The 13,188-nt window shown below is 37.1% G+C and overlaps 1 protein-coding gene across 10 annotated transcripts in view; it reads right to left on the reverse strand.

Annotated features, from left to right (window-relative positions):
* The window catches only part of PLD1 (phospholipase D1), a 231,700-nt gene that overhangs the window by 134,099 nt on the left and 84,413 nt on the right, over positions 1–13,188 (reverse strand). For all 10 annotated transcript variants that reach the window (XM_077161036.1, XM_077161038.1, XM_077161035.1 and 7 more), the window contains 3 exons: positions 11,241–11,386; positions 10,934–11,042; positions 9,507–9,572 (listed from right to left, as the gene is read on the reverse strand). In XM_077161036.1, coding sequence (XP_077017151.1) covers positions 9,507–9,572; positions 10,934–11,042; positions 11,241–11,386 — 321 coding nt within the window. The remainder of the gene's footprint in view (positions 1–9,506; positions 9,573–10,933; positions 11,043–11,240; positions 11,387–13,188) is intronic.

A 13,188-nucleotide genomic window follows, 5' to 3' on the forward strand; every position in this document is an offset into this window, starting at 1 on the left:
AATTGATGGTTCTATCTTAATGGTGGGAGACAAACCTTTAGCTGAACTGACAAAGAGAAAAAGAGAGGGTACAAATAATGAAAATTAGAAATAAAAAGGGCATTAGTAATGATTGCACTGAAATAAAAAGAACTATAAGTGGATACTGTAAACGACTGTATGCCAATAAATTAGATAACCCAGATGAAATGGACAAATTCTTAGAAACATACAAACTACCTACATTGACTAAAGAAGAAACAGAAGATCTCAAAAAACAAATAACTAGCAAAGAAATAGAATCAATAATCAAAAACCTCCAAAGAAAGAAAAACCCAGGACCAGATGGCTTCACAGGGCAATTATACCAAACATCTCAAGAAAATTAACACTAATTCTGCCCAAACTCTTCTAAAGAGTTAAAGAGGAGAGAACACTCTCTTACTCATTCTATGAGGCCAACTCCTCATACCAAAAGCCAGATGAAGATAACGCAAGAAAAGAAAACTACAGACCAATATCTCTTATAAATGTAGATGCAAAAATCCTCAACAAAATACTAGCAAACCAAATCCAACAGCATGGATTAAAAGAATTACGCACCATGATCAAGTAAGAGTTATCCCTGATATGCAAGTTTAGTTCAACATAAAAAAAACAAATAATGTAATACACCACATTAACAGAATGAAGGGAAAATCTGAATGATCTACTCAATGAACGTGTAAAAGATATTTAATAAAATACAGCACACTTTTCTGGTACAAACACCTAGAACACTAGGGATAAAAGGAAACTTCCTCAATATGATTAACGGCATAATTGAAAAGTCCACAACTTACATCCTACTTAATGGTGAAATACTGAAATCTCTCCCTCTGAGATTAGGAACAAGACAAGGATGCCCACTGTCACCACTGTTATTCACCATTGTACTGGAAGTTCTTGCCAGAGCAGTTAGGCAAGAAAAAAAAGAAATAAAAGGCATGCAAATTGGAAAGGAAGGAGTAAAACTGTCCCTATTTGCAGATGATACGATCCTATGTATAGAAAATACTGAAAAATCCACAACAAAACTCCTACAGCTAATAAATGAGTTCAGCAAATTTGCAGGGTATAATATAAACAAGTATTTCTACACATAAAGCAATGAACAACCAGAAGAAGAAATCAAGAAAAAAAATGTATTCACAATAGAATTAAAAGAATTAAATATCTAGGAATAAATCTAACCAAGGATGTAAAAGTCTTGTACAAGGAAACTACAAAACGCTGCTAAACAAAATCAAAGACCTAAATAAATGAAAGGACATTCCATGTCCATGGATTAGAAGATTAAATATTGGTAAAATGTCAGTCCTAACCAAAGCACTTTATACATTCAATGAAATCCCAACCAGAATTCCAACAACTCCTTTGCAGAAATGCAAAAGTTAATCATCAAACGTATATGGAAGGGCAAGGGACCCCCAAATAACTAAAGCCATCTTGAAAAAGAAGAATGAATTGGAGGACTCACATGTCCTGATCTTAAAACTTATTACAAAATCACAGTGTCAAAACAGAATGGGACTGGCACAAGGACAGACACACAGACCAGATGAATAGAATTGAGAGCTCAGAAACCAACCTTCCCATTTATGACCAACGTATTTTTGACAAGGTAACAAAGACCACTCAATTGAAGGAATAGGCTCTTCAACAAATTGTGTTGAGAAAACTGGATCTCCATTTGCATAAAAAGAGGACCCTACCTCACAACATATACAAAAATCAACCCAAAATGGAAGAAAGACATAAATAAAAGAGCTGGAACTATCAAACTCCTAGAAGAAAACATAGAGAAACATCTTCAGAACCTTCTGTAAGCAATGTTTCTTAGACTTTATAGCCAAAGCATATGCAACAAAATGAAAAATAGATAAATGGGATCTCATCAGAATCAAAAGCTTTTGTTTCAAAAAGGTTTTTATCATGAAATAAAAAGAGAACCTCCACCATGGGAGAAAATATTTGGAAACCATAAATCCATTAAAGGATTAATATCCAGTATATATCAAGACATCCTTCAACCTAACAACAACAAAAAAAACTAACAACCCAATTTTAAAAATGGGCGAAAGACTTGAACAGACTTCTCTTCAAAGATGATATATAAATGGCCACAAAGCACATGAAAAGATGTTCAACATCATTAGGCATCAGGGAAATGCAAATCCAAGTCACAATGAGATATCATTTCACACTCATTGGAAGGCTGCTATTATAAAATACAGAAAATAACAAATGTTGGAGAGAATGTGGAGAAACAGGAATACTCATTCATTGCTGGTGGCGATGTAAAATGATACAGCTGCTGTGGAAGACAGTTGGCAGTTCTTCAGAAAGCTACATGTAGGGGCCTAAATATATATTTGCACACTGATGTTCACAGCAGCATTATTCACAATTACCAAAAGATGGAAGCAACCCAAATGTCCATCATCCGATGAATGGATAAACAAAATGCAGTATATACACACAATGGAATATTATTCAATCATAAAAAGAATGAAGTCCTGATAATGTGACAACACAAATGAACCTTGAAGACATCACGTTGAGCAAAACAAGCTAGACACCTGAAGACAAATATTGCTTAACCTCACTGATTTGAAACAATTAGAATAAGCAAACTCACAGAGTCAGAATCTAGAAATTATGTTACCAGGGGACAGGATGGAGGTACGGAATGGGAACTCAAGGCTTAAAATGTACAGGGCTCCTATTTGGAATGATGGGGATATTTTGGTAATGGATGGTGGTGATGGTTACACAACATTGTGAATATAATTAACAGCATTAAGCATGTACCTGAATGTGATTAAAAGGAGAAATAGTGGATTGTATATATGGTAACAGAATAAAATTTCCTTTAAAAGTTCATGGAACTACACTACACAGTGACTTGAAGTTAAACGATGGACTTTAATTAATAGTACAAATAGAAAGATGCTCTATCCTCAATTGTAACAAATGCCCCACACCAATGCAAAGTGGTGGGGTAGGATGTATGGGAATCCTGTATTTTATGCATGATCTGTGAACCCACAACTTCTCTAATAAAGACATTTCTTTAAAAACAAGTCATTCAGCATTTATCTTCCTGAAATTGAGCTCCTTGTATATTTTAGTAGGTGAGAGATGCAAAATATGTGGGTATAAAGGGAAAATCAAATCAACTTTCTGTAATGCTTAGCATATGCAGGAGCTTTATCTCGTATAATCCTTGAGACAAGTAGAGTTAGACATCATAGTGTTCCCAATTTACAGAGAGTTTTTTTAAAGTAGGCACTGGTACACCCAGATTTGCCAATGGTCCTTAGATCATGTCAATGATAGTCCTGACACAAGAGCAAAGATTAAAAAAAAAGACATACCCTGCCAACAAATTTCTATGGGAAGAACAATATGGGTGCCATGTAAAAGCAGTAATCAGGGTTTCAGGGGGAGGGTGACCATTTTCTAGCAGACGTGACATCACAGAGGAAGTTCTGTAATTTTGGTCTTGTAAATGTGATTAACAAAATGAAAAGTACAGGACAACAGTTTTCCTTTAAAATTTTATATATATGACTGGAAATATTAACCTTATGTGAAAAAAAGGAAAAATCTCTCAGAGCTGTCAGTCCTTTATTAGTGAAGTCTAATAAAATGCTTGCATTTTTTCTTTTCTTAGAGTTATTTGTAGAAAGTAGGTCTTCAAAATTCAAAAGGACATAATTATCCTTAAAAATTCCAAATCAAACATTTCCTCACATAGCCCATAATTTTATAAGGATTTTAAAAGTCAATGTCTTTTGACTCCCAGGGGTGTAAATCTCCCTGACAACATGGGACCTGACTCCCAAGGATGAGCTGGGACCCAGCATCACTAGATTAAGAAAACCTTCTTGACCAAAAGGGGGAAGAGAGAAATGAGACAAAATAAAGTCTCAGTGACTGAGAGATTTCACACAGAGTCGAGAGGTTATCCTGGAGGTTATTCTTATGCATTATATAGATATCCCTTTTTAGTTTATGGTGTATTGGAGCAGCTGGAGAGAAGTATCTGAAGCTGTTGAACTGTGTTCCAGTAGCCTTGATACTTGAAGATGATTGTATAACTATATAGCTTTTACAATGTGACTGTGTGATTATAAAAATCTTGTGTCTGATGCTCCTTTTATACAGGGTATGGACAGATGACTAAGAAAATAAGGATAAAAAATAAATAATAAAGAGGGATAAAGGGTAAAAAATTAGGTAGATTGAAATACAAGTGGTAAGTGAGAGGGAGGGGTAGGGGTATAAGATGTACATGGTTTTTCTTTTAATTTCTTGTTCTGGAGTGTTCTAGTTTGCTAGCTGCTGGAATGCAACACACCAGAGACGGATTGGCTTTTAATAAAAGGGGATTTATTTTGTTGGTTCTTCAGAGGAAAGGCAGCTAACCTTCCACTGAGGCTCTTTTCTTACGTGGAAGGCACAGGATGGTCTCTGCTGGTCTTCTCTCCAGGCCCCTGGGTTCCAACAACTTTCCCCGGGGTGACTTCTCCAAAGGCCTGGGCTGAGCTGCAAGTGCTGTGATGAGGAATGCTGAGCTGCTAGACTGTGCTACATTGCGTTCTCTCATTTAAGCACAAGCCAATTAAGTTAAACGTCACTCATTGCAGCAGACACGCCTCCTAGCCGACTGCAGATGTAATTAGCAACAGATGAGATTCACCTACCATTGGCTCATGTCCACAGCAACAGAACTAGGTGCTTTCACCTGGCCAAGTTGACAACTGAATCTAACTACCACATGGAGTAACGGAAATCTTCTAAAAATTATCGGTGATGAATACATAGCCATGTGAGGATATTATGAAACACTGATTGTATATTTTGGATGGATTGTATGGTATGTGGACATAACTAAATAAAAATCTTTTTAAAAACTTATCAGGAAAGTTATTTTTATAATTCACACTTTATATCTGTGTATGTTACTGTCAGAATTGCAGACCCTGAGAAACACCACAAAATGGTTTAAAACTTCAAACTTTTAACTGTCATTACAGTGCATAATGCCTGCCCCACACTGGCCTCCTTTGTCTTAAAAAAATCACAATAACATTTGTAATTTGCGAATATGTCAATAAAGCTTAATTGGTTAAAAAAATAAAAATAAACAGAAAGATACAAGTGCTGGAAAAAATGTGGAGAGATGTTGTTTTTATTTTTAAATAAAGTAAAATTTTTTGGAGTAATGAAATTGTTCAAAAATTGATTGTGGTGGTGAATGTCCAACTATATGATGATACTGTGAACTACTGATTGCACACTTTGGCTGATTATATAGTATGTGAATGTATCTCAATAAAATAGCATTTAAAATAGGGGGAAAAAGTCAATCTTTAAATTTCATTTCCTGTATAAAATTTAAGTGATTCAACACCATCAATTCTTTATCCAATTTGTGGGGCTGCTTTCTTTTTGGAAAATGTAGTAACCCACGGGTTATTAGAAATTATATTGCATACTGTCAATCATAGAATCCAAAACACTTAAAAATTCTAAACCATAGCTTTTCATTTTATCTCTAGGGAACAGACAGAAAATGTCAATTCTAGTGTACAATTTAAGAAATTACTGCAGACATGTAACGAATTTATGCAAAGTCACAGAACACCTGAATGGAAGAACAGGAAATGAAAAAGCAGAAAGCAAGAAACCAATATCCAATGATTGGATATTTTCTTATTCACAGAACTCATTATCAGGTAGTTGACTCAAGAAACGGTTTCTGAAATAATTCAGAAATCATAACTTTACAATATCAAAACAAGATTGCTAAGCATAAAGAAGTTCATTTAAACAAAAATTATTCATTAGTAATACAGGAAATTAAAAGCTATGCATTCATATGAAACTTAAATTCATCCTAATGGTTTATTAAAGTTTGACTAACAAGAGATTTCAGGAAGGAAACAGCCCCACAAAATGGGGGGGGGGGGGGGGCGGCAGGGGGAAGCTCTGGAAATAAGTCTTGTTCTAATACAGATTTATCAAATTGAGAGTAAATGGATTAAGACCAATTTAGAGGCAAACCTAATTACTAAAATTTAAATCTAACAAAAATTATGCTATCCAAACTTCTTAGTACATCTTCAGTGACAAGAATTCCATTCTCCATTTAGGCAGATGATTCTCAGTAATAAAAATTTAAAGATAAGCTTAGTCTAATAACATTCCATAGGGCTTATTGATTGCTTGAGTAATGTACTAATCAATATCTTTTTTTTGCAAAGGAAGTCGTGCAAAGTACAATTAAATAATGTTCTTGGCACTAGAAGAAGAATGGTCTCAAGTCAAAAATTCAGATATGACTCACCAATTTGAGGGCTGAAACACTTAGGGAAAAAGTACAAGGTGCAAACCCTAGGGCTAACAAGAAACTCTGGAAATTACTTCACAATCTGAGCTTCCTCTAATTCAAAACCTCAATCATAACATGACAACACATCCCTTAATTTGCAGATGCAGCTATTCAAATAAGTACAGTTCTTCTCTGTTGGCAAAGAAAGAAAATGAGTGCATCTTTATTTTTACCCACTCTTACTTTGAGATAAAGTTATTCCTTTTACAATATGGAGAGAGCAACTCAGGATTATTGCTCTATGGGATATTTTATCCAAGATTTCAAGCTAACCAACATCTTGGTGATAAGGCCTCTGAGTTACAGGAGTTAAATGGTTTACTTGAAGTTAGAGCTAGGATCCTACCAATTGAGGGTCTAACTCTTGGAAACTGCATTTTGTTCTACTTCTAGGTTTTACTTTTCAATAAGAAAAAAAGTACATTTACTCTTCCTAGTTCCTCCTCTTTTGATTCCCTGATAAGCACATTCATTCCTCATTAAAATGTCCAGCTAATGGGTTCCATACTGCAGCCAACACTAGCACAGTTTCAGAATACAAAGGGAATTCCTATTTGAGATTTTGTAGGTTATTGCACACACTGAATTAGACACTGATATTTTTTAACATATGTATGCTAAAGGAGAGACAACATACGTTCGTCTCCACTTTACAAATGAGTAATCTGCACGAATTACTCATAATCTCTGAGGAATTCCTTTGATCCTGAGTCCTTGATCCTGAGTCCATTAAAAGACCAAGATGCTTTGATTTGCAGAACCAGAAGGAAAAAAGGCATAAAAACAAAAGAAATCTTCATAATCCTGGATGGAAAGGTGGCTGACTGAGTACAAAACCAACCAATGACTACATAAAAGTAAGAGGAAAGAGCTGCCCATGTCTAATTTCAGAAGCCATTTAAGAAAACTGAAGGGCCTATGCTTTGAAGCCTAAACCCAATACCTTCGGGGAAAATCTTGTTACACAAATGCCGTGATAAAAAATCTATCTACGCTTTTTAAAGTGTTCCAACTTTACCAAGACATGCCTAAGCTGGTCATAACATTCTGATTTAGCAGAGTTTCTCAAACTCTCCTGCTGATAAGAATCACCTGAACTATCTGTTAGGAATACAGACTCCAAACACAGGTCTGGATGGTCCTACCGAAGCTCGGCACGTGATCCTATCTCCAGGCACGTGATCCTATCTCCAGGCACGTGATCCTATCTCCAGGCACGTGATCCTATCTCCAGGCACGTGATACTATCTGATTCCTTGGCCTATGATCCACGATGCTATTGACTTAAGGGCCCCAATTAATTTAGGTTTTGCACATACAAAATATAAATCAATTTCATGTACATACATAAGAATAACTTTTAATATGCTCTTTTTTACAGGCAAGAATTCAGCTGTTGGAGGAGGAAACTCTACATAGCCATGAAAATTGAGGAGGAAAAGTCTATTCAGTCAGTTGCTAACTGGGTTTTCCACTCCAAAGGAAATATTTATAAAGTATTCTAGAACTTCTAAATATAATATAGCCAAATACTGAAAAGCTTTTTATGACTGAAAACAAAATAATTTAAATTAACCTTTAAAAATGTAAACATTTCTTTGACCAACATTAAACTCGAAAATGTAATATCATATGTGGAAAGCAGGAAACTAAACTCACCAAATACTGTTCTCGAGCCAAAAGAAATAGTGAAAGTACAGTCACAGGCAGGCAAGAAAATAAGAGATGGAAAATTATTTCATTCTGGTTCTAATACACATTTCAATAATTCTTAACTAAAGAAAACAGGGCATGTCTGATATCAGAGAGCACAGCAGGTAACACGTAGCAGAGTGCCTAAATATTTTTTGTAAGAATGGCAGTAGGATCATTATTCATTATGTTCTTTCAATAGCGTGTGCTCCCAAGTTCCAGAAGGGAAGAAACCTCTCCCATCTTCCTTCTCTTGAGAGCCTCTGTTTGAATCCAAATTGCTGGTTCCACTGAAAAAACTGTTCTCTAGGGATTACAAGCCAGTAAGCTCCTTCAAATCCTTTGAAGCTCAGTGAAAGGTACTGCAGAGGGTGGACAGGGGCCTGAACCCCAATCAGCTGTGTGCAAAGGGGATCAGCTGGTGGCACGCCCAGCCTCCAGATCTTACAGGCTGGAAGGCACAGAGAAACCCAGCAGTCGAGGCACTACAACTTCCTCTCCTAATTGCACAGCAGGTTTCCCTCTTATGATGGCTTTCTCCAAACAAGAGGCGAAATAATAACTGCAACTGCTCCAACACATTAACACACGCATCACATCCATGCATACAAACCACACACACACAGACACAAAATATAATAATCCATTGCACTCTCAGTTATCTGGACCTCTGGATAATCGAAGGTTAGCCCTTTAAAAACATGCCACCTTCAAAGACCTCTTAAGATGGTAGGACTCATTTTTTGACACTTTCTCTAAAGCCCACAACCTCCTGTTACCTCACTGCCAGTTGCTTGCCTCCCCAGCTTAATTTTTGTGGCTTCTTCTAAGTCCCACTACCTCACCCCTGTTTTCTCTGATTTCCCAAGAGTTTGTTCTCTCTCTAACTTTTCCCATGCTTCTCACTTTCGACAAGTAAGACAAGACAGGCCTTTTATAGTGGCAAGGCCAACCAGATGATAATCATAATATGCTTTGTATAATCTTTGAGTATTCAATCTGCTCAACTGTTTTCATCACTTTTTACTCATTTTTTTTTTCAAGACCAGAAATGCTTGTTGGCATTATTCTGGAAGCTTGGGGAGAGAATAAGGGTGATTTCTAGGTAATCTAGTCTGTGCTATCATTTCAAGTTCATTTAAATCTTTTGTTATAGATGTATTCATTTATATCCAATATTTTAAAAATAGCATCATATGTCCATAGAATGGATCCGTGATATCAAATCAATTTTGTAGTCATTTATTTTATTTTAACTAAAGGAAAAATGCAGAAGTGCATACAAACACTTGTGTTAATAAAATGACACTTGTGTTAAAAAAATCCACATGTCAGCTGACAATTAAATATTTTACAAATTACTTCAAAATTTAAATCACTGAAAAGTACTTACTGTTGCATGATAGTTTCTATACATGGGCATTTTTAGTAACTTTGTCAAGTAATCTTCCAGCTGTTTCTGTAATGCAAACATTAGATGAAGTTAACACAGTCACACATGGGGAAAAATTTAAACTATTAGCAACAAAGCTGTGATCATTGTTTCACCCTCATTTTTATAAGTTATGCAATTATTTATTAATACTATCCCTGGGCAGGGAATGAAGAATAGAATTAAGGCATCATTTCCATAGTCCTCTTGAATCATTATTTAAGACTCCTGTTGTCATTTACTTCTCCACATTTAGGTCTTCTGTAAAGTGCTTAGAGACTAGGCCAGAGCCTTACATTTCTCTTTACCCTCCATGACTTCTAGCACAAGATTTGCCCATAGTAGTACGTTTAAAGCATTTTTTTTTATTTTACCCAAAACTTGTATTTCCTTGACCCTAGCATTGGATGGAACGAGAGATACACTACCGATTTATTAACAACTTTTTGGAAAAGAGAAAAAGAGAATGGGGAAATAGGGATGAAAATGAAGAAAAGACCTTCCTTACAAAATATATCCTGATTTCAAATACCTTAAAAGTGTTTCCTAAGCTTGAGGCAGCGGAGTAGTGCATGCCAGTCACTTTGCCCAGGCTACAAAATAAAGCATGCTTTTGATGAATCATTAAGGGTTAATGGTCACAGATTGCCATTTTCAGCTGGATTCACATATGTACATGGAATGATACCAAAATGTAGAATTTTATATGTCTAGATATCTTGGAAAATATTGCTAAAGTTTTTTTAGCAAGAAGATGACTACAAAAGAGATATCAAGACATCCCCTCCAGAACATGAATGTCTCAGAATACAAAACAGAACTGATGTTTCCATGTTAATTTTCTAGTAAAAAAGTTCACCTTCTACCCTAATCAGCGCCGTTATCACTAAAGCCAACAAAGTTCTCCTCCTCCAGAGTCTTCTCTCTTCTATTATACATGCTTGTGCTCTGCCTTGCACTTTTCAGACCCTACGTGCTCCATCTTTAGTTTAGGATTGAGATTTTACACATACTTAGGAAGAGCTACCATATATATTAAGGTAAATGTATGGAAATGTGGGATTTAAAAAAACATACATCAATGACCCATCTTTGACTCGCAGCAGGCCCAGAGAGTTCCTGCAGGAAGGGTGGCCTCTTCACAATGTGACACCTAACAAAGAACTTGCCTCCTTTTCTGGAAAAACGCATCCTCCCCAGGGTCAGGAACACAACCTCCCCACAGCTAGAAGGGGAGCCTATCTGGTAAGGTTAGGCCGAGTCAGCCAGCCTGGAGGATGGGTCAGTGGGTAAGAGAAGTCACAGCCAGACCCACCTCACTCCTTGGCAGCTGCTGTGCTTCTACAGCAATGCCAAATAACATCCAAACAGTGGAAGAAAGGACTTACCCTTCTTCCAAAGAACTGTTCTTCTTTTACCATGTTTTCAGATGAGCGGGGCAAACTTGGCATCTCTCGAGGTTCCTCTCCTTTGACATTTTGTCTTCTGAATGTGTGTCTAAAACACACACACACACACACAAGGCAAACATTTATTAGATTATTCTTGAACCATGATTCCCCTAATGTCTTTCATGAAATGGCTTACTTTTAGCAAGGCCTATTTAATTGAAAATATTTACCAACAATGGATAAGTTAATCTATGAAATACTCTTTGTACTGAAAACACATTATAATTAAATCCAAACTGATTACCTTCTGGTGGGAATGGGAATTCGGATAAAGGCTTTGTACTTGAGCAGTTCTCTATGAAATTCTTGGAAGTGCTTGAATTTCCTCTTAACATGCCATTTAAATTCCCCATGTGTTAACTCGATTGTGTAAAGATTTATACTTGGTACCTACAGTGATAAATAGAAATGGTTGGTAATTTAGATTAAAACAAAAATTCTAAAGTGCTCAATGAGCAATAGCTAATTAATACATAACATGTCCAGTTATTTCACATAAGTATATAAACACAATCTGAAAAAAAAACCTTCTTTTTTTAATCCCTGGTTTAAAAAATAATACTCTCTTAAATATTTGTCATAAAATTTACTTAAGATAAACTCTGAATCCCGCTTAAGACAAAGTCCTACAAACCCTATCACATACTCCCACCCACCCACATACACCGGAAACCAAAGACCAGACAAAGGAGGTGATGAGCACAGGCCCTCCAGCCTTCAGGGGCCTAGCCCACAAGTACAGGCAATGAACAGACAGCTGGAGGCGTGGAGAGGGAAGGAGGATGCAAGGAGCGCTATCCTTTTTGCCCTTCAGAAACCCATTACACATCTTTTTCCCTTCTGAAATGCATTCCCTGGCCCAGCCTTGTCTACGCAACCTCCTGCCCTGATGCATGACCTGTGGCCTGGAAGATAAAAGATAAGAGGGAAGGGAGCATAAGGTCTTCCAACATATAAGATATCTTCCTCAATCACCTAACAAAAAGGAATCTCTATTAAACAAAATTGTAAACGCTTCTTTCAAAATGCAACTATATCCTGGTGACTAGTGAACCATTTCAATCAGATCTAACAGACCTGGAGGATAGGCGTTTTGATGCAGAAGACAGTGTCAAGAGAAGGAGGGGTATTTTTAAAGCACAGGAGAGCCTGAAGGAAGCTGCTATGATGTGTGTGTGTCAGGGGTGGGGGGCAGCCTGAACCACCCAGAGGCCCCTGCCAGGAAGCCTAGGCATTAGAGGTGGTATGTCCGGGTGGGGAAGGGGGGAGGGGATATGTTAAAGCTGAAATCCAGCCAAATCACTGGCAAATACTGAAATCTAGCACTTGCTTTGCCTCCAGTTAGAATCCACAACAGCTGCCATAATCAGAAGGGGAAGAAATCCAGTTGTGGGGTTCAAAATTACATGACTATTGGGAACTGAACCATAAAGATACATTCAAGTCTTACTCTACATTCCTCTGGGTGTCGCCCATCTGTAGGTAGGTTTGAAGATGTTATTAGTTATTAGTTAACTAATATTTATTAATGTTATTAGTTAAGGGGTGGACTCATTTATCAGTAGGATCTCCAAAGATACTATTTAGATGCAGCCAAATTGAAATAGAATGGGTTTTCCTCCATGATTGAAGTCCTTATAAAGCAGAAGAAATTCAGACACCATCGGCCAAGGGAAGCTAGAAGGCAGAAGAACCAGAGGAGCAGACACCAGAAGAGAGAGAGTTCTCCAGGTGAAGGAGGATTGTCAACATGCCACAGCCTCTGGGAGACAGCCAGTCCTGCGCTGCTGGTACCTTCACATTGGACCTTTAATCTCCAAAATCATGAGACAATAAATTCCTGTGGATTAAGGTGCCCAGCGTGTGGTATCTGTCACGACAGCCCTGGCACACTAAGGCACTGCCTTTCACCTCAACCCACATCACAGGCCTCAGCCTGCATCATGTGTCACAAAGTAGGTGCAGGAAAACTCAGCGTGGCCAGGACTTCTGCATTCAAGTGAAAAGGCACAATTTATGATAAGTCAAATACATAAGAAAAATTATACAACTCAAGCAAACCACATTTCCTGGGCTTATGTTTCCCCGAACTTGCAAAAGCCAAGATTTCTCCCTGACACATAAATCAGAAATTGTATACATTAAGCTCTTAGCAGTTGCGAGGCACTATGTGCCAGTGGAAATAGCACATC

This window comes from Tamandua tetradactyla, chromosome 5 (genome assembly GCF_023851605.1).
Source record: "Tamandua tetradactyla isolate mTamTet1 chromosome 5, mTamTet1.pri, whole genome shotgun sequence".
NCBI lineage: Eukaryota > Metazoa > Chordata > Mammalia > Pilosa > Myrmecophagidae > Tamandua > Tamandua tetradactyla.